Here is an 18799-nt window from a genome sequence, read left to right on the forward strand (position 1 = left end):
CTGGATCAAGGCAGGGAGAGGCTTCGTGGCGGGGGAAGAGCGCATGGCCGTGGGGAGACGGGACTGGGACCCCCCATTTGTGCCGCTGGAGGCTCTTAATTAAGGTGCCCGGCTGATTGCTAATGGGTAAGCCGCAGCCATGGTGCTTGCACTGGTTCAGGGTGACATCGGGTGGCAAAGGCGCGGGAGGAGCTGGGCAGGGGCTCGCTGGTGGGTGGCCGGGGTCCTGACGGGCTCATCCCAGGGGGCTGCTCGCAGGGTCGTGTCACTGGGCTAGGGAGCTGCCCTGGGAGAGGACGGGGTGCTGAGCTGGTGCCGGGGTGCCCGACCCCCAGGGAAGGGTCTGGGGCCCCTCACCCCCATCCACAGCCCCCCAGCCTCCCGCCCCAGGGTGGAAGAGCCCCATCCTGGCTCGCAGCCAGGATCCTGGAGCGTCCCCCTGTGCACGTGGACACGAGTCCATCCAGGACTGGATTACGCCCACGAGCGTGGGGGCTCCCGGCCCCAAAGCACCAGGGACACCCCCCACTCCTGCTGCCAGCCAGCCCCCTGCGCTGAGATTGGGGTGTGCGGGAAGCGCCTTGGCCCCGGGGAGTGAGATGGGCTGCGGAGGGACCCCCCGATGCGAGTGCTCCCCGACCCCTCCGGGTGATCCCCAGCCTCCCCGGGTGCTCCCCGACCCCTTGGGTGTCTCCTGGTCCTCCCACCCTGTGGGTCACTGCCCACTTTGGATGGGGTGACCTATGAGCCCCCCACATACCAGTGCCATGGGGGTGCTGGGGACATGTGCAGGGGACACAGGGATACACACGGGGGTGTGGGGACATAGCGAGGGGCCCTGGGGAGTTGCACCGGGGCCACGGAGATGCGCAGGGGGGCCATAGGGGTACACACGGAGGCCAGGGAGACACCAGGGCTGTGGGGACATGCATGGGGTCCCCAGGGATGTGCACCGGGGTCATGGGGACGCGCACCCCCCGGTGCCCGCTGGGGACCTCAGCTTCGGCAGTAGCTGGGGGGCTGCAGCCAGCGGCCACCACTGCGGGACCTCGAGCCGGGGCTGAAGAAAAGGGGGCAAAGTCCCCGGGGGCAGCATGTGTCCTCACTGCGGAGTGCCATAACCAAGATGTGCCAGGAGGGCCAGCATCTCCCCCCGCGCTCGGCCGTGGCCCCGGGTTCGAGCCCCACCATCCAGCCCTGCTCTCGTCTGTCTCTGCTCCTCGTGTGCCCGTCGGCTTCAGCCCTCCTCTGCGGACAATCCTGCTGGGTTTTGCGGTGTCCTGCTCCCCCCCATCGCTGTATGTATGTACTAATGTTATTTTACCGGGACCCTGGACAGTATTAAGAATTAAAAGCCAACCTGTGTAAATAGGAAGGGGTGGTCTGTCTGTCCCGGGAGCCACAGCCCCCCCGCAGCGTTTTCTGGATCCATTTCTTGTGCTTCACGGCTGAGGTGGCAACCGGGGGCTTGAAAGGGTCGGTGAGGTCCGGGCTGGTGAAGGACAGCACGCCGGCCACCGCTGCCCGCTTCCCGCACACCAAGGGGCCCCCAGAGTCACCCTGGGTGGAGGTGACAGTGGGAAGTGGACCTCGACCGGGGGCCAGGGACCCCCTCCATGGCCAAGGGGGGCATCTCACCTCTCTGCTTGGGATGACCATCCTCCCCAGCATCCCCCGTGCCCAGGAACAGTGGCTCGGGGCGGGACAGAGCTTTGCAGCCGGTTGGCCCTGGTGCAAAGCCCTTTGCCCCCCCCCAGCTCCTCACCTTGGAGGGTGCCGAGCCCCTGTGGCGTCCCTGGAAGCAGATCATGGTGGGGGTGATCTCGCCGTCCCAGAAGCGGCTGTTGTTGCACATCCGCGTGTCCAGCACCGTGACCTCCAGCTCCTGCAGCGTGGGTGAGAGCCCCCCGTGCCTACGGGCCCCCCAGCCCGCCAGGCTGCACATCTCCCCGGCCACTGGCTCCCGTCCCAGCAGCCCGATGAGCCGCCGCGTCCTGCTCAGCGTCACCGTCCCCTCCAGCTGCGGGCAGGGCGGCAGGCAGCGTCAGACCCCACCACGGCCTGGGGCTGGCAGGGAGCACCCCACCGCCATGGCGGGTGGGCGGCCGAGGGGGAGCACGCAGCCGGCGCAGCACCCGCGGGACTGGGGAGATGTCACCGAGCTGTGAGAGAGCTCAGAGGTGAGAAGAGGAAATGTCACCCAGCTCCTCGCTGTGGCTGCACCGGTGCAGCGTGAACCAGCTCAGCCCCATCTCCGGCAGCGCTTCCTGGCACCACCGGTACGGCAAACCCTTCCCCATGGCTGGTGCGAGCCCCACCTGGAGCAGGAGAATGTCGTTCTCCATCGTCCGGCGGTTGTAGCCAGGGTGGGGACAGGCTGCCCGGATGGGGAAGGTCTGTGTGGCCGCCCCGTGCTCCCGCAGGCTGTGCAGCCCCAGCACCGCCGTCCCACTGGCCCTTGTCCTGCCCCACAGCGAGAGCCGGTGTTGGCGGGAGCCCGGTGCCAGCCTCAGCCCGATGCCGGCCACGCGGAGCCCCTCTGAGATCCCCATCCCTGCGGCGGGCAGGATGCGGCCGCTCCAGACTCACCCCCAAGGGAAGCAGTGGGCGGCCGTCAGCACCCAGCGCTTGTGCAGCAGCGCTCCCCCGCAGGCGTGAGCCCCCCCGAACTGCACGGACACCATGTAGGGCCTGGAGTGGGGTTTGGCCTCGTGTCCCCCGATGACCGACGGCTGGAGCCAGCCCCACGCTGCCGGGCAGAGGAGAGCCTGTCCCACTCCTGCCGCTGCTGATCGGCTGCCCCACCAAAAGGGAAAGGGCTGGGGGTCCCCAACCAGCCCCCCCGTCCCCCCAGCACATGCAGCAGCCCTATCTCTGCAAGCCAGCTGCCATCTCTGCTGCCAGCGATGCCGAGACCCCGCCGGCCGCCCGCGACCCACCGCCCCGGCGCTCACCTGGCCCGGCTGAAGGGAGGGTCAGCAGCAACGGCAGCAGCCGCCCCAGGCTGCCCCTCGCCCCCATCCCTCGCTCGCTGTGGGGTGGCAGCGCCCGCCTGCTCCGTGTCGCTCTGCAGCGGCGATGCTGCCACGCTCCACGCCGAGCCAGCACGGCAGCAGAGGTCCCGGGTCACATGTGAAAGTGGTGCAGGGCGGCAATGGGGCACGGACCCCCGCTAAGGGGGGCAGGAAGGGGAAGAGGCACCCACAGGGTAACGCCTGGGAGGGTGGAAAACCACCCACAGCGACCCCGGTGCTCCCTGGGGTTTTGCTTTGACCTCACCCCCTGCTCGGCAAGCGACGCGGGGGTGTGCGGACAGAAAAGTCGCATCTTCAGTTCTCCGAGAAGGGTTTTTAAATGAGGTTTGTGACAATCCCCAGCGCTGGGGTGACCCGTTCCCACCACCTTTATTAGCAGCACAGGACAACTCCACTCCTGCCACCATCGCTGTGGGGCCACTGGCTCCGAACCCCAAACAGGCTGCTAAACCGGACCCCAGCCACCCACGGTCCCTCAGCTCTTCGCTTTGGAGGATGCGGGGCGCCGGGCTTTGCTCGCTGCCGAGCGGGGTGCTCTCAGGCTGTCCACGAGCCTGTCGAAGAAGAACTCGGTCGGGTACTCCAGCTCAATGAGGTGCTGCAGGAAGGGAGGCACCTCAGCTTTCTTCACGCCCACGTACACGGGGATCATCTTGGTGCCGTGGCACTGGATGATGTGACACAGGTTCCACTGGGAAATGCGCTGGCACCACGGGTCGCCCAGGGACTTGGCGGAGAGGAGGAGGATGGCCACCCGGCTGGCCTCGATGACCTTGATGGCAGTCAGGATGACAGATGTCCCGGCCACTTGGTCCTGGTGCTCTGTGTAGCCCCGAAAACCCTCTTTCTTCAAGTGCTCCGAGATGCGGGAGGCGATGTGGTCGTCCTCGGGGCAGTACCAGATGGAAAAGTCATAGGTGAAGCTGCGGCGCGAGGGCGCAGACGACATGCCACCCACCAGGGACGAGGGCATCAAGTTCACTGACAGCAGGGACGAAATGCGGGTGCTGAACCTTTCCTCCCACACCGGGAACCTGCCACCGCACCTGGACAGACCCTCCCAGCGCGGGCAGCAGGTCCCACCGCTCCCTGGGGAAGGGTCAGGCTGCCGAGGCGGCACAGCCCCAGCCCGCTGCCACGCTGGTGAGGTGCTGGCAAACGTGGCGATGCCAGATCCTCCCGTAAATCAAACGCGATCGGTTCTACCCCCAATTTGGGCAGGTGAAACCGCAATGGCGGGGCGTCCCAAGGTGCCCGCCGCAGTCCAGGGCGCCCACAGAGAGGAATCCCGAGCACCAATGCTGCCCGGAGGGAAGCTGCCGGCCTCAGAAAGCTTTCTGCCTCATTTCCGAAATGCTGCGCTCCAGTGCCGCTCCCGCCTGCCGCAGCTCCTCGCACTGCTCCCGCAGCCGCTCCTGGGACTCCTGCAGCCGCTGATTCATCTCCACGTAGGAGCGGCTCTGCTGGTACAGCCGCTCCCTCTCCTCCGCGGCGGCCTCCTGCCTGGCGGGGCCGGGGGAGCCTGGGGGGGCCAGAGCAGGGGGGGCTCAGCGGGGGCTGGCGGAGCGCCCCCCCCCCTTGCTCTCCCCCTCCTGGGACTCACCTGGGGAGGGGCCGTGGTCCTGGCGGGGCTCCGCGGGGAGGAGGAAGACGGGGTCGGCCGGGTGGGTGCCCCGCACGTCGGCCAGGATCTGCTCCAGGCTGGGGGGCTCAGGGCGGGTGGGCAGCACCCGCTTGGCCTTGGAGCTCATCACGGGGCGGCCTCATGCGTGGGGGCTGGTGCAGGGGCGGGATGAGGGGGCTGCGCTGCCCCCACCCCGTCCGCCAGACGGACAGACCGACCCCCCTGCGCTGCCCTTTGGACAGACACACAGACCTCTCCCCTCCCTATCCCCTCCAGACAGACAGACAGACCGCCCTCACTGCTTCCCCCGGACAGACAGACAGACCCCTTTACTGCCCCCCCCAGACAGAGGGACTTTCCCCCCCTCCTCCCCGGACAGACAGACAGACCCCCTCGCTGCCCCAGGACAGAGAGCAGCCCTCTCGTTTCCTGCTAGACAGACAGACAGCCCGCCCTCCCCCCTCCCTGCCCCAGGACGGGCAGGCCCCCTCCCCAGACAGACAGAGGCCCCCCCCACTTTGTCCACCCCAGGACAGACAGACAGAGCCCCACCCCGCCCCTCAGGACAGACAGAGCCCCCTCCCTCCCCCCGGGACAGACAGACAGACAGAGACACACACTCCCAGGAGAGACAAAGCCCCTCCCGCCCCGAGGACGGACAGACAGAGCCTCCCGCCCCCCCAGGACAGACAGACACACAGCCCACCCCCCCCGCCCCGCTCCTCACCCGCCGCCCTCCTCCCGGCCACCGTAGCGCCGTCGCCCCTCCCCTCTACCTCACTTCCGCCGCGCCCTCGAGTTACGTCATCCCGCCGCGCCCCTCCTTCCCCGGGCCCCGCCCTGTCTCTTAAAGGCGTCGCCCGCCCCCGATCTTAAAGGAGCCGCGCGGTTTCACGGAAGAGGCGGTTCGCGGAGCACCGGGAGGCCCCGGGGGTTTATTGGGGGTAGCAGCGGTGGGGCCTGGGCCTGGGCCTGGGCCCCGCTCGGCCGGGTCCGGCCGAGCGGGGCCCAGGCCCAGGCCCAGGCCCAGGCCGCGGTGCCGGTACCGGTACCGGTGGCACCGTAGGCCACTCTCATTTGCTCTTCTCCGCTTCTTGCGCCAGGTTCAGGGCTGCTCTGGAGGCTGCAGGAGACACGGGGATGGCGTTAGGGCCCATCCCTGGAGCAGCAGCCACCCAGCCGGTGGCCCCGGGGACGAGTCCGTCCCGGCCATGCGTCCCCCTCCCTGCACCCCGGGGCGTGTGGGGGCTTTGAATGGGAGCCCCGAGTTGGCACCAGCGCTGAGGAACACACAGACACGGCGGGGCCGAGGGAGGACACACGGCTTGGGGATCTGGCTACGGAGAAGCAGGGGAGAAAGCGCCTGCTCTACCCATGCCAAGGGAGACAGGGACGGTTGCGCGTGAGCCATGCCGGCGTCCGCAAGAGCAGGAGCTTATTTTGGCCGGCACCAAGGTGGCCGCAGCCATCCGCAGGACGGTGGTAGCGGCCGGGCGATTCACGCAGAACGGCCCCTTCTCCCTTCAGTGGCAGCGGGAACCACGGCTCTTACATACAGACAAGCTGAGCTGCGGTGCCACCTCGGCCGCCAGCCGGGCTCTGCTGCTGACCAGAGTCTGCAGGACTGGACCGCGAGGCGCAAAGAGAAGAGAGAGAATTACAGAGCGGGGAGAGCAAACCTCTCCGTTTGGCTCCTGCCACTGTGGGGGGACGGGGCCGTGGCGGTGAGAGCACGGCCCGCGGTCACAGAGAGAGAGATGCTTGCTGATAATTAAAATGAGAGCTGCCCATGTCCCATCGGAGCCGGGTCCTGCTCCAGGGAAAACTGCTTGCCCCAGACACAGAGCAGGACAGCGGGGACCGGGGCGTTACCTTCTCGGGTGACGCTGGAGGCCGCGTCCAGGGCTTTGGTGCTGAGGTTGCCCAGCACGTTGTCCACGGTCTGGTGGTGCCTGAGGAAGCAGGGCCGGATGACGTTCTGGTAGAGCACCTGCGACCCGTTCCAGGACACGGGGGCCATGCACCACACCAGGAACAGGCACTGCGGGGAGGAGAGACGCTCGGAGCTGGGAGATGGCAGGGCGGGCAGGGGCTGAGCAAGGCAGCCGCCAAAGGGGGGCAGTGACGGGGCAGCAGCTGAGCTGCTCCAGTCCCCCCCAGCCTGGCCCAAAGGCAGCTTCCCAAGGCTGGAGCTCGCTGCAGGTACCAGGACCTCAGCTGACTGCAGAGAACTCCACGACAGACTGTGGCCCCACCATAACCACCACCACCACCCTGCTACCGGGGCAGAGCCCACCACCCTTGGCTCCTCCAAGTTCAGCCATCGGGCGAGAGGACTCTGGCCCTGGCAGCCCCCAGAAAAGCTGTTACCTTCCCAGCGTAGTAGAACGGGAACCAGTAGAGGAAGGTGTCGGAGAAGAACTCGGCTACGCTGAAGACGCCGTACACCACCCAGTACGTCAGCCACGTGGTGTCGTCCTCCTTGCTGGAGCTCTCGATGGCTTTGATGCTGCGGCAGGAGAGGGGAAGGGCACTGCTGCTGCAGACCTGCTGCCAGGGTGGGCACCTCCTTCCCAAGTCCTCCAAACCCTGGAGCAAACCTGCCTACCGGGTGCTGCTGCCCATTTTCAGGAAGGTCTCAGGACCTTCCCGACCATAACCGCCCGTTCATTTACCAGGGAGACCCTCAGCTAACGGCAGGGAAAGCTTTCCAGGTGCTGCAGGGAGGTTGGGCTGGGACACTGGTACTTACGAGACATACGCGGGGTAGGCAAAGCCGATGAGGTTGCAGAGCAGCGAGGCGCCATAGCCGAACATGAGGTAGAGCCCCAGGAACGCCACAGAACCTGCCGGGGGGGGACAGAAAGGACAGTCACGTACCTGCCAACACAGAGATGGTGATGAGAGACACTGGCTCAGTCCGCTGAGCACGTTTCTCATCCCAGTAGTGCGAAGAGGCACATGCTGGCACCCTCCAGTTGGGAATAACGACCACCCCCAATTAATTCTAGTACGACTCTCCACACACCAGACCACCGAGGTGCTCAACACGCTGCTCGCGCAGCCGTGCTGAGCCACGGCGCATGGCAGAATCTGTTGTGGAGTGCGGGCGCTCACTCATCCCCAAGGGAGCCACAATCTGGTCCTGTCACCGTTTGTCCCCTCCCTGGCCCAGAAGGGACCTTCCCACAACAAACTCGTGGTGCTTTCCACCCATCGCTAGCCTGGACCCGGGCCAAGGCTGCAGAGACGTCAGAAGCGGAGACTTTAACACACACCTACAGTCCAAAGTTAAGGGACTGAGCTTCCTCTGCACACGCGGGGAGCTGCTTGGCATTCTGATACAGACTGTTCAAGGACAAGCTTTGCTACCGGAGCCAAGCACCCAGCGAGCGGCCTTGCTCCCGGAGCCTGCGTCTCCTTTCTGCTCCCTGCACACATCCCCTGCACGTGCTCGTGCTGAGCAGCCACCATTCGTTAACGGTTCAGCCCCCTGAGAACCAGCAATCCGATCCTGCTTCCCTGTTATTAAATCAAATCATTAAAATTAAATTTAAGCCACAGCTTTGGTCGTTTGGAGCCTGCCTAGCCCTCAGATGCTTGCAGGAGGCAGGATCAGTGGAGCTGGGAGAGCCAGGAGAGCCGGCGGAAGGGGGAAACCGGGGCAAGGAGCCCTTGCTGCTGAAACCACGGCCACGGCGAAGGGCCCTCGCTCACATGCGGGCTCAGAGGGCCCAGAGATGCCGGCACCCAGCAGCTCCCTCCCAACCTGCCCGAGGCAGCTGAAACGCAGACCCCGAAGAGGCAGAGGGTGGGAAAGCAGCCCAGGGACGCGCAGAGCCAGAGTCAAGGGCGTTTACTGTCACATCCCAGCAACGTCTCGCCCACCCTGCCTACAGACTCCTCCATCAATGTAAGCGCTGCCCTGCAGCAGGCAGGAAAGCCAGGACTTAACCTGTCGGTGCCAGCGAATTAGAGGAAAGCCCTTGCTCAGAGGATGGATTATCCCCGCTCTGCTCACTGCAGCATTTCTGTGCCTTGCTCTGGCGCCTGGTGCGGGGCAGCCGCAGCTCCAGGCACGAACAGGGCTTCGGGTCTTTCCCAGGAGATGGGCAGGAGCAACGCGGCTTTGGAGCAGTCACAAACCTCCCTTCAAGGAAAAGTAGCAGGCAGGTTCAGGCAGCGCTGGGTGTCATTCCCCCAAGAGCCTGAGAAGGGATTTCACGGGCTAAGTTTAGCCCCCAGAGAAATTTACGTAACACCAAAAAAACAAGTGAAAGGCTTTGCTTACAAAGAAGAGCTGCTGAGGGGGCAGCCGGAGCCGTCCCACAGTGCCTGTCCCGTCCCCCCTTGCCCCCGAGACCCCCAGCCCCACACAGGAGCGGACATTTGGGAGAACACTGATCCTTACAACAGCACTTAAAAGAGAGAGAGGCTTTGCCAGTCTGGCAGAGAGGTTTCCCCAGCGAGGAGGGCGAGCAGCCAGTGTGACAGCCAGCCCGGTGGCCCCGTGCCTCGGGAAGGGGACACCGTCCTCCTCCGGGATGGTTTTTACCCAGCCGAAGCCACCGCACAGCTGACCTGGCTGTGGGGCCCAGAGGGCAGGCAAGAGGGGCTCCAAACCACAGCCCATGGGTCACTGCTGGCTCCAGAGATGCAGAACCAACCCTGCTGGGCTCAAACACAAATTGGGAATTGCTCCAGAGCCAGGGAGGGAGAAATTGGGTATTTTTAGTTTAACACCAGCTTCTCCTTTCCAGGCAGGGACCGAGAACAAGGGACCATCGCTCTTTGGTGGAAGCGGTGCCTCCGCTCTTCCCCTACCCCCAAAAGCCCATCACACCCGAGCACGACCAAAGCCCCGGGACCGTTTTGCTCGTAAGACGCCCTATGCCATGCAGCGCGTCCAAACACAAACCGCTCACAGCGGCACGTGCCTGTTCACGGACCCCTTTCCCCCTCGGAGCAGGAAAACGAGCCCTGCAGCAGGTAAAAGGCCAGGAAATCACACCGGGAGGTGAGAGGCAGGAGAAGCGCCCGGCGGGACATGGGCAACCAGAAAACAACGAGCCCCTCCTGGGAGGTTTTATATGAAATACCGAATCAGAGAATGTGGATGGGCAAATCGTTAATTGGCAGAGCGTGGCACGGGGCTGAGGGTCAGAGCCGCAGCGAGGACCGAGGCGAGGGGTCACGTCGTGCCGGGAGGCCGCTCCCCAGGGAGACACCGGCTGGTTTCTCATTAATGAGCAAACAGGATCCGATCGACAGCCGGACCTCTGCCCTCCCGCCGGGGAGGGAGGCGAGTCCCGCGGGGCGAGCGGGACGGGTGCTCCCATCCCCAACTCCCGGTCTGACCCGCTGTGATTTGGGGGCTCGACTGTCGGGGAGCGGGGACCCCCCTCCGTCAGGGCCAGACTTCTCAGGGGTTTTGAGGGACGGGCCCAGACCTCCGACACGCAGACCCCGCGGGTTTCGGGGTGTGGGATTTCGCACCTGCCGAAGGCGAGGACAGACGGCACCGCCACCCCCCCGGCGCCCATCCCAGCGCGGCCCCGCTCCGTGAGCGCACCCAGCAGCCCCCAAAGGGGGGGCTCTGCCCGCGCCCCCCCGCAGAGCCCAGAGGCACGGTGAGGGGCTGCCAGGGCGCCCCAGGACAAAGGAGGGACCCTCCCCAAACGGGGAGGGCGGCGGGAGGGGAGCGGGCAGCGTAAGCCCGGGAGCGGGGCCGGGGGGGAACCGGAGCGGGTCTGGGGGTCCCGGGCTGCCGGTCGCACCTGTGGCCAGGTAGAGCCGCCGGACGCCGGTGCGGGCTTCCAGGCGACCCAGCAGGTCGCCGAGCGGCCCGGGGCGGTCGAGGAGGCGCTGCAGGCGCTGCGGCACCGTGCCCATGGCGGCGGCGGCGGCGGCGGCGGTCCCGGTCCCGGTCCCGGTGCCGGTCCGACCCCCCGGGGCCAGCGCGGCGGCGGGGCGGGGCCGGGAGGGAGGGGCGGGGCCGGGAGGGAGGGGCGGGGCCGGGAGGGGCGGGGCGACGCTGTCGCCACGGCAACGCCCGCTCAACCGCCGCGGCCTCCATGGCGGCGCGGCCGAGGCCGAGGCCGGCGCTGGGGCCGGGGCTGCTCCTGGGGCTGCTGGTGGCGGTCGCCGCCGCCCCGCCGGGCCCCGCCGAGCCCCGCGTCTACCTGAGCAGCTGGGCCGTGCGGGTGGCGGCGGGGCCGCGGGAGGCCGGGGGCCTGGCCCGCCGGCACGGCCTGCTCTGCCTGGGCCAGGTGCGGCCTGGTCGGGGACCGGGGACCGGGGACCGGCGCGCTGCCACGGGGAGGGCAACGGGGCGGTGGGGGGCCGGGGCGAGCCCAGCACCTCCCGTCCAGGCACCCTCGTCCCACCCGGTGTCCCCCTTCGCTCATCCTCCTCTGCTTGTCCCCACCACTTGTCCCCTCCGCTCATCCCCACCGGGACACTGGTTTAATTTTAAAATAGGGCGTTGGATCATTCCCTCTAGTTTTGAACCATCGGACGCGGATGAAAGCATAAAAGTTGTGGGTTGCTAACGGCCTCCATGTGTGCACGGGTGAGCGAGGAAACGCAAAGCGCGCACACAGACCTTCCCTGGGAGCCTGCCCTGTCCCCAAGTGATGCTCTCTGCTTGTCCTGCCACATACAGCTCACATTAAATGCGTCTTTCTGATCTCTGCGACCCACGTAGAGCTGGCACACACGTCCCCAGCCCAGCTGTTTGTCTAGAAATGGTCTCTTACAACAGCTCTTTGCGCCTGCAGGTGATGGAGGGAGAGCCTTATTATCATTTCACACACCGCGGCACCAGGCAGAAAGCCTTAAGCAGGCACTGGGGCTGGAATATGCGCCTGACGAAAGAGCCAAAGGTAGGGAGGAGGCGGTTGCGGGGACGGAGGCGTGCCATGCTGGCCAGGCTCTGCCTGCCCCAGCAACGCTGCTTCCCACCCAGGTCCTCTGGTTTGAGCAGCAAACTGTAAAGAGGCGCACGAAGAGAAGTGTCAGCGTGGTGCCAACAGATCCCTGGTTCCACAGACAGTGGTACATGGTGAGATTTTGCCGCGCTCTCTTCTAATCCTCGAGCAAATCACCTCCCCCACGCATAAACAGGACTAATGCTGACAGTGATGAGGCAGCAGCAGAGTCCTTGAAGGTCACCCTCAGCCTGCTGCCCAGGGGCTGATCGAATTTAATCCGTTTTCCAGAACAATGACATCAATCCCGATCTAAACATCCTCACTGCTTGGAGCAAAGGGTACACTGGGCTGGGGGTCGTGCTGACCATCCTGGATGATGGGATCGAGAAGGACCATCCGGACCTGTCTGCCAACTATGTAACTACGATGGGCTGAGCAGCGTGGGCCGCAGGAACCTGCTCCTTCAGGGCATGTTGTCTCCAGGGGAGGGTGGGAGCTGGTGCCTTCATCCCACCCGTGGGACTTTGCAGTGGGAATTCAGCCTCTGCGTGGCTGGATCAAAAGGTTTGGTGTCTCCCGCAGTGAATTTTCACCTCGAGGAAATGTTAGAACTTGTACACGCTCAAGCCCCCAAAATAGACGTAATTACAGCAAGCTGCAAAGCCAGTAAAGCTAGTAAGTCCTCACGTGCTCCCAGAGCAAAGAGGAAAGAATAGGTAAATCTTAGTTGTTTAGAACAACATCATTTCAGTGGTTTGTAGTTCCTCTCTCCTAACTGCACGGCTGGTGAGGCTCGCCCTCGCGTGACTCGCCGTGCTGGGCTTTCTCACTGAACCTGAGTGCGACGAAGCAGTACAGCAGCAACGTGCAAAGTTACGCTCCTTTAGTGAAACCCCATTTCCAACAACGCCAGGTTAACCCCACGCAGTTGCTGGGTGCAAAGGGGCCCCCCCGCCCTCTCCGGGCTGAGCAGGCAGGGAGCTTGCGGGCAAGGCAGGGCGATCCGCGCTGCCAGACACCGGGCGAAGCGCCAGGAGCCCCTGTCAAGCTGTCACAACCCACACTGAAAGGCAGTTTGCTCATGCCAGTGCCTCTTTTTGCAATAGGACCCCCTGGCAAGTTACGACTTCAACAGCAACGACCCCGATCCCCAGCCCAGGTACGCCACCGGGGACGAGAATCGGTGAGTTTTGCCAGCTGATTGTCCAAGTAAGTCTATTCCATGTGCTGGGTGCTTTATCTCTCTGGGGGCTGAGGCTGTCCCAGGCCCCTTCACCCATCACGGAGGACGGCTCACATGCTGACTTTGCCCCTCAGGCATGGGACACGCTGTGCAGGAGAAGCGGCGGCTGCAGCCAACAACCGAATCTGTGGAGCAGGTGTCGCATACAACGCCAAAGTCGGAGGTGAGCCATTGCTCCAAGATGCTGGTGGAACGGGGGTCACCAACCAGCTCTGGCACGCCGGGGGGGACGCGTGGCCCCAGGCAGGGTCTGGGGGGAGCCAGGGGCTTGCAGGGGGGTAGAGGGTGCTGCAGTGTTACCGCCACCCGGCCACCGTGCGGGGCTGGGTGCTCCCTGGGGGTTTAACACCCACCATGAGGCGGGGCTGCAGCAGGCAGCACCAGCACCGCGCAGGCTCAGGCTCCCCTGCGGAAGCGAGTGTAGCAAATGGGGTTAAAAGCTGGGAGAACTCACTGGGCTTAATTGCTAAGGGCTTAACGAGGAGCTTTGGGGACAAGCTCACGGCAGTGGCCGAACAGACCTGTGGGAGCCTGATCTCCTTGGGGCAGCATCGCGTAAAAGGTGCTCAAGGCAATTGGGGGGGGTGAAGTGGGGGCCGGTGAGATGCCGCTCAGTCCTTACATTCACATGGCATGTACGAGGCTCCCAACCACCCGGAGCTGGGGTGGCCTCCCGAGTGCTGCCGCCTCTCGGACACTGCCGCAGGTGTCCTGGCCCTGCAGGTGTGCGGATGCTGGACGGTCCCATCACGGACATGGTGGAGGCTCAGTCCCTCAGCCTCCGCTCCCAGCACATCCACATCTACAGTGCCAGCTGGGGCCCCGAGGATGATGGGAAGACGGTGGACGGGCCGGGCATGCTGGCCTCGGAGGCCTTCTACAGAGGGGCCACCAAAGTAAGCTCGGCGCTGGCCTTGGGGACCTCACCGGCACGAGGACTCCCTGCTCAACCCCCTCTGCCTCCCTCCTGCCAGGGACGGGGTGGCCTCGGCTCCATCTTCATCTGGGCCTCCGGCAACGGCGGGATCAACTACGACAACTGCAACTGCGACGGGTACGCCAACAGCATCTACACCCTGTCAGTGGGCAGCGTCTTGGCGGGCGGCCGGAGGCCCTGGTACAGTGAGGGCTGCTCCGCCATCCTCACCACCACCTACAGCAGCAGGACCACGAGCGAGGCGCAGATTGTGAGTGCCATGACCCTCGGGCAGATACCGGTTCCCAGCAGAGAGTGGGCTCATCAAGCCCTCCTTACCTGGGGAGGGAGAGGGAGGCTTTAATAAAGTGTCTGCATTAAACCCCAGAAAGCATGAAGGGACCCGGAGGGAGCATTTACTGAAGTTACCCAACTCCAGCCAGTCCTGCCCTCTGCTCCAGCAGCAGGCAGCGGTGCAGAGACCCCCCTCTCCCCCGCAGGTGACCACTGACCTGCACCACCGCTGCACCGACAAGCACACGGGCACCTCCGCCTCGGCCCCACTGGCTGCCGGGATGATTGCCCTCGCGCTGGAGGCCAAGTAGGTGACATCGCAGCAGTGGGACGGTCCCCAGGGAGGGCCTGGTGCCTCGCCAGGACCCTGCAGGGACAAGGAAGGGGGACTTTGCTACCAGGCAGGTTTGGGGGTGTGGAGCTGAGGTCTCCCCGGGCTCTGGTGGGGCAGCTTCTTCTCCCAGGACACTGCGGGAGAGCAGCCAGAGGCAGGAGGAGAGTTGTCCTCTGGAGGTCTCTGTTGCTCCCATTTCAGCAGTGAAGGAGGTTGCGCGGGGACCATCTTGGACCGACACAGCTAACTTACCCACATCAGAAGTTAGAAAAGCCAAATCTCACCCTCAAAAGCTAACCCAAAGCAGAGACTTCTGTCCCCAAGTCCTCCTTGCTTCCAGCCCAGCACTGACCTGGCGTGACCTGCAGCATCTCGTCATCAGGACCTCCAAGCCCGCTCACCTGCAGGCAGAAGACTGGGCCATGAACGCTGTCGGACGCAAGGGTGGGTTCAGGGCTCAGCTGCTGCCTGCCCTGCCTGCTCCCGCTTCCCTCTCCTAGCTGCGGGGGGACGTGCTGCCCCTCAAACTCCTGCCAGCAGGCCTGGGGCAGGAGCCCCCGGTGCTCTCGCAGTGCAGAGGAGCTCACGTGTCCTCTGCTTTTCAGTGAGCCACCACTACGGCTACGGGCTCCTGGACGCTGGTCTGCTGGTGGAGATGGCCAAGGTGTGGACAGGAACTCGGCCTCAGCAGAGGTGTTCAGTCAAAGCTCTTCATGCCCCCCGGTAAGGGACGATATCCCCTGGGTCTGACCTCACACAGGGACTTTCTTGCAGTGAAGTCATGCTGTGCTCACCACAGGAACAAGCAATGCTTCCCAGAAGGTGGTCTGTGTTGCACGGCTTCTGCTGTAACCACAGGGCTGTGCTTAGACGTCATGGTGGCGGGTGGGCAGGATGCCCACGGAGGGGGAAGAGATGCCCTTACCTCTTGTACTTGATAGGAATATCGGCTCCAAGCTCACCATCTCCACAGACGTCTCCCTCTGCTCGGGGAGGACCAAGCGCATCCGCTCGCTGGAGCACGTCCAGGTCCAGCTCTCTCTGAGCTACAGCCGCAGAGGGGACCTGGTGATCTCTCTGACCAGCCCGATGGGGACCACGTCCACGCTGGTGACCGTGCGGTAAGGACGCTCTGCGAGCTCGCAGGGAGTTCGTTGTAGTGAGACTTACCAGCTGCTGGGGGGCAGAGGGGGCTTCTCCTCTCACAGCCTCTCCTGGGGCTGGGAGACTCTCCCCCACACTGAAGCTCCTTGTGGCCCCCACGGGGAATGGAGTCACGCTGCCCAAAACTCCTCTGTGGCCCCTGCCACATCGTGGCAACGCCCCACTGTACCAAGAAGAGGGTGACTCTAGGGCCTCCTCGGGCTGCATGCCCCCCTGCAGCCCCCCGGGCTGTCACTCCCGGCTCCCCTCTCCTCTCCTCCAGCCCATACGACACCAGTCAGCAGGGCTACAAGGACTGGACCTTCATGTCCACACACTTCTGGGACGAGAACCCCAATGGCACCTGGATGCTCCAGCTAGAGAACAAGGGCGATGCCTATAACACAGGTGGGTGCCCAGGGCCCCAGGGGAGCGAACCCCATTTACAGGGTGTCACCCAGTGCCTGGTCATCCTTTCTTCTTCCTTCCCCCACAGTGATTAGCAACTTGTTGGCTTGTTCTCTTCCCGCTCATCCTGGGCATGAGCCCTCTTTTTCTGCAGGGCCATGTGTATTTGTTTTGAGGGTCTCCCTGGCCAACACACAGCCAGGAAGGGGGCATGGCTTGCTCTCCCCCACATAGCCCCAAAGCTTCCAGCCCCACATCCACCAGCTTGCAGATCCCAAACCCTGGAGAGTGGGAATGCAGCTGCCATCAGCACCGAGTCCTGTCCCTCCTGCCCCCAGGTCTGCTGACCAGCTTCATCCTGCACCTCCACGGCACAGATGAGGACATGACGGCCAGGCGCTTTGCAGCCTCTGCTGCGGACAAGTGCATCAGGCGGGATGCCCAGGGGGCCTGCGAGGGTGAGTCTTCGGGCAGGAGGGGACGGTGCTCCCGGCCCCGCAGCCTGGCTCATGCCACCCTCCCTCCGCAGAGTGCGGCGGCTCTTCGTACGCCCACCGGCACTCCTGCCTGTCCTACTGCCCTCCACACTACTACGGCCACTCCCGGAGAGACGCCGCCACCATGAACGCAGCCCGTGTCTGTGCCAGCTGCCACCCCTCCTGCTACACGTGCCAGGGCGCTTCGGCCAACAACTGCACGGCCTGTCCCCCCACCTGCACCTTCGACGAGCTCACCCACTCCTGCTCCCCTCTGCAGGACCGCCCCCCCGAGGAGGGGCTGCAGAGGGACCTTCTCCCTGTCCTCATCTGCGGGGGCCTGATCCTCTCAGCCATCCTCTATGTCACATATCGTGCGGCCTTTTGCATTGTGAAAGGTAATGCCTGCTGTCCCTGGGCTGGAAGGACAGCGTGACAGCAGCCTGGGCTGCACGGACACAGAGGGCCGCATCCCAGCCTGGGACAGAGCTGCCCTCACCTGGCTTCCGAAATAAACTGGTTGTTGCCTTTCTGGACCACCCTCTCCGAAGGGTGACTTCCCTTTCCAGCAGCACCTGGGCTGATCCCACCCTGTGCATGGGCACAGACACAGGTGGTGGCTTCCCTCCCTGCCTGGCTCGTCCCCCCACATGCCATGGGGACCTGAGCCATGGCGGGGGGCCCGTCCTGGCGCACCACTGCAAGGGAGCTATTTCCAGAAGGGCTGGGGTTGCATGGCCGGGAGCCCTGCGCCCTTTCCCAGGCATGGAGGGCCGTGGGGAGGAGGAGATGTGACTTCTCTCCAAACAGCTGCACCCGAGCGACCACAGCCAGCTCCTCCAGCACGAGCTTAGCCACGAGCCCACGCAGCTTTTGGCAGAGCTGAGGCAGCCGGACTCCAAACCGCTGCTCGGGGAGGATAGCCCGGACCCCACTGCTGCTGCGTGGTGCAGAGCATGATGCAGTCCCTGGCTCTTGTTTACCAGCAGCCTTTAGTCCTTAAAAAAAAAGGGGTCCCGGGGTTGCTGCACCCCACAGCTGCCCTGCTCTCCCCCCACCACAGCAGCAGGGACAAACGTCCTGGGCCCTCGCTGTCCCATCAGGGCTGGCAGCGGCACAGCAGCAGCTGCGCCCCGGCACGCAGCACGGCACCAGGCAGGGCTGGGACGGGCACGGGGAGAGTTGCCAGCTGGGGCCCTCCCAGGGGCACTGGCACGGCACGGGGCTCAGCCTCCCAACCGCAGGACCCCGGCTGCCCCGGGACACGGCTGTGGCATGGTGGGGACGGTTTCTCCCCCCGCCGGCTGTGCCATCCCCGGGCGCAGTGTGTTTGTACAGCTGAGGAGCTACAGAAGAGAGCAAGACCTTTGTCCAAGTGTATAATCACCCATGAAAAAGCCCTTGGCTGGACCTTACAGAGCACAGACGGGAGGGAGCCGGGACAGAGCTAACCCTCAAGTAGCAGCTGAGAACAAGGGGCTCTCCCCGGCAGGACCCCCAGCCCTGGGGACAGGCTGGGACCCACGCCTCGCAGGCGGCAGAGCATGGTGCTGACACCAAGGGAGGGGCCTGGGGGACGACAGCTTTGCCAAAGCACCCACCAGCCCAGCGCTGCGGGATGAGTTAGGGCCTGGACGCACTGGAACATGGCTTCTCCCACAGCCCTGTGAGCCCCCCGGCCCCTCCGAGGGGTTTTCTCTGTCCCGCTCCCCTCTGCCCAGGCTGGTCTAGTCCTCGGTAGGCAGCCTGCGGTGCGGGAAGCGCCGCTGGATCTCGGTGCGCACGTCATCCTGCACGGGGAGAGATGAGAGACGGGGAGGGCTGTGCCCGGAGGGGGGTCCAGGGTAGCTCACACCACCCTGCCCCAGGAGCCCAGGGGGCCATCCCCTCCCCGTCCCTGTCCCCAGCCCCCCGGTCCTCACCGCCCAGCTGAGCTGTCCCAGCAGTGGGATGAGGCGCAGCAGTTCCTCATCCCGCAGGTCTCCCCACCACTTCAGCACTGGGATCCAGTTGGCAGCCTGGGGAGAGGGGGCGAGCACTGGCCATGGAGGAGCAGTCGCAGCCGTGGTGCTCCCGGGGGGCTGGTGCACACAACCCCACCACCACCACCCCCAGAGAGCCAGCGCTGCCGGTACCTGGACGGGGAAGCCCTGGATGGTGTGGTCCAGGGCCACCGTCTTGGCCAGGTCCCTGCCCAGGCGGGTCAGGTCCTTCCAGTAGCGTCCCCGGGCGCAGAGGCAGTCCCGCTGGGAAAGGCAGAGCCTGGAGGGGGGAGGCAGAGCCCGTGGGGACCCATCCCTGCCACAGGGGACATCTCCAGCGGGGTTTCACCAAGCCCATCACCTGATCAGCTTCTTCTTGGGGTCCAGCACATCCAGGACCTTCTCAGCGTAG

At 65.0% G+C, this 18799-nt stretch overlaps 4 protein-coding genes across 4 annotated transcripts; 1 reads left to right on the forward strand and 3 right to left on the reverse strand.

Moving 5' to 3' along the window:
* Positions 1-996: 996 nt before the first annotated feature.
* On the reverse strand, positions 997-3021 carry GZMM (granzyme M). The gene is made up of 6 exons (XM_059831617.1): positions 2883-3021; positions 2590-2749; positions 2319-2463; positions 1766-2020; positions 1361-1560; positions 997-1060 (listed from the first exon to the last, which is right to left on the reverse strand). The coding sequence occupies exons 1-6, from the start codon at positions 3019-3021 to the stop codon at positions 997-999; spliced, it is 963 nt and encodes a 320-aa protein (XP_059687600.1).
* Positions 3022-3388: 367 nt separating this feature from the next.
* Positions 3389-4786, reverse strand: C32H19orf25 (chromosome 32 C19orf25 homolog). Its single transcript, XM_059831896.1, has 2 exons — positions 4663-4786; positions 3389-4557 (listed from the first exon to the last, which is right to left on the reverse strand). Exons 1-2 carry the CDS (start codon positions 4784-4786, stop codon positions 4361-4363), a joined length of 321 nt encoding a protein of 106 aa, XP_059687879.1. The 3' UTR covers positions 3389-4360.
* A 933-nt stretch (positions 4787-5719) lies between these two features.
* REEP6 (receptor accessory protein 6) lies at positions 5720-10551 on the reverse strand. The gene is made up of 5 exons (XM_059831887.1): positions 10437-10551; positions 7412-7505; positions 7030-7168; positions 6532-6700; positions 5720-5782 (listed from the first exon to the last, which is right to left on the reverse strand). The coding sequence occupies exons 1-5, from the start codon at positions 10549-10551 to the stop codon at positions 5733-5735; spliced, it is 567 nt and encodes a 188-aa protein (XP_059687870.1). The 3' UTR covers positions 5720-5732.
* Positions 10552-10733: 182 nt separating this feature from the next.
* Positions 10734-17200, forward strand: PCSK4 (proprotein convertase subtilisin/kexin type 4). The gene is made up of 16 exons (XM_059831618.1): positions 10734-10928; positions 11439-11543; positions 11627-11722; positions 11880-12008; positions 12698-12774; positions 12909-12997; positions 13558-13730; positions 13809-14021; positions 14251-14351; positions 14719-14822; positions 14984-15101; positions 15320-15499; positions 15805-15929; positions 16268-16387; positions 16459-16803; positions 17169-17200. The coding sequence occupies exons 1-16, from the start codon at positions 10734-10736 to the stop codon at positions 17198-17200; spliced, it is 2202 nt and encodes a 733-aa protein (XP_059687601.1).
* The last annotated feature ends 1599 nt before the right edge of the window (positions 17201-18799 follow it).

The sequence above is a fragment of the Gavia stellata genome, chromosome 32 (assembly GCF_030936135.1).
Source record: "Gavia stellata isolate bGavSte3 chromosome 32, bGavSte3.hap2, whole genome shotgun sequence".
NCBI classification, from domain to species: Eukaryota; Metazoa; Chordata; class Aves; order Gaviiformes; family Gaviidae; genus Gavia; species Gavia stellata.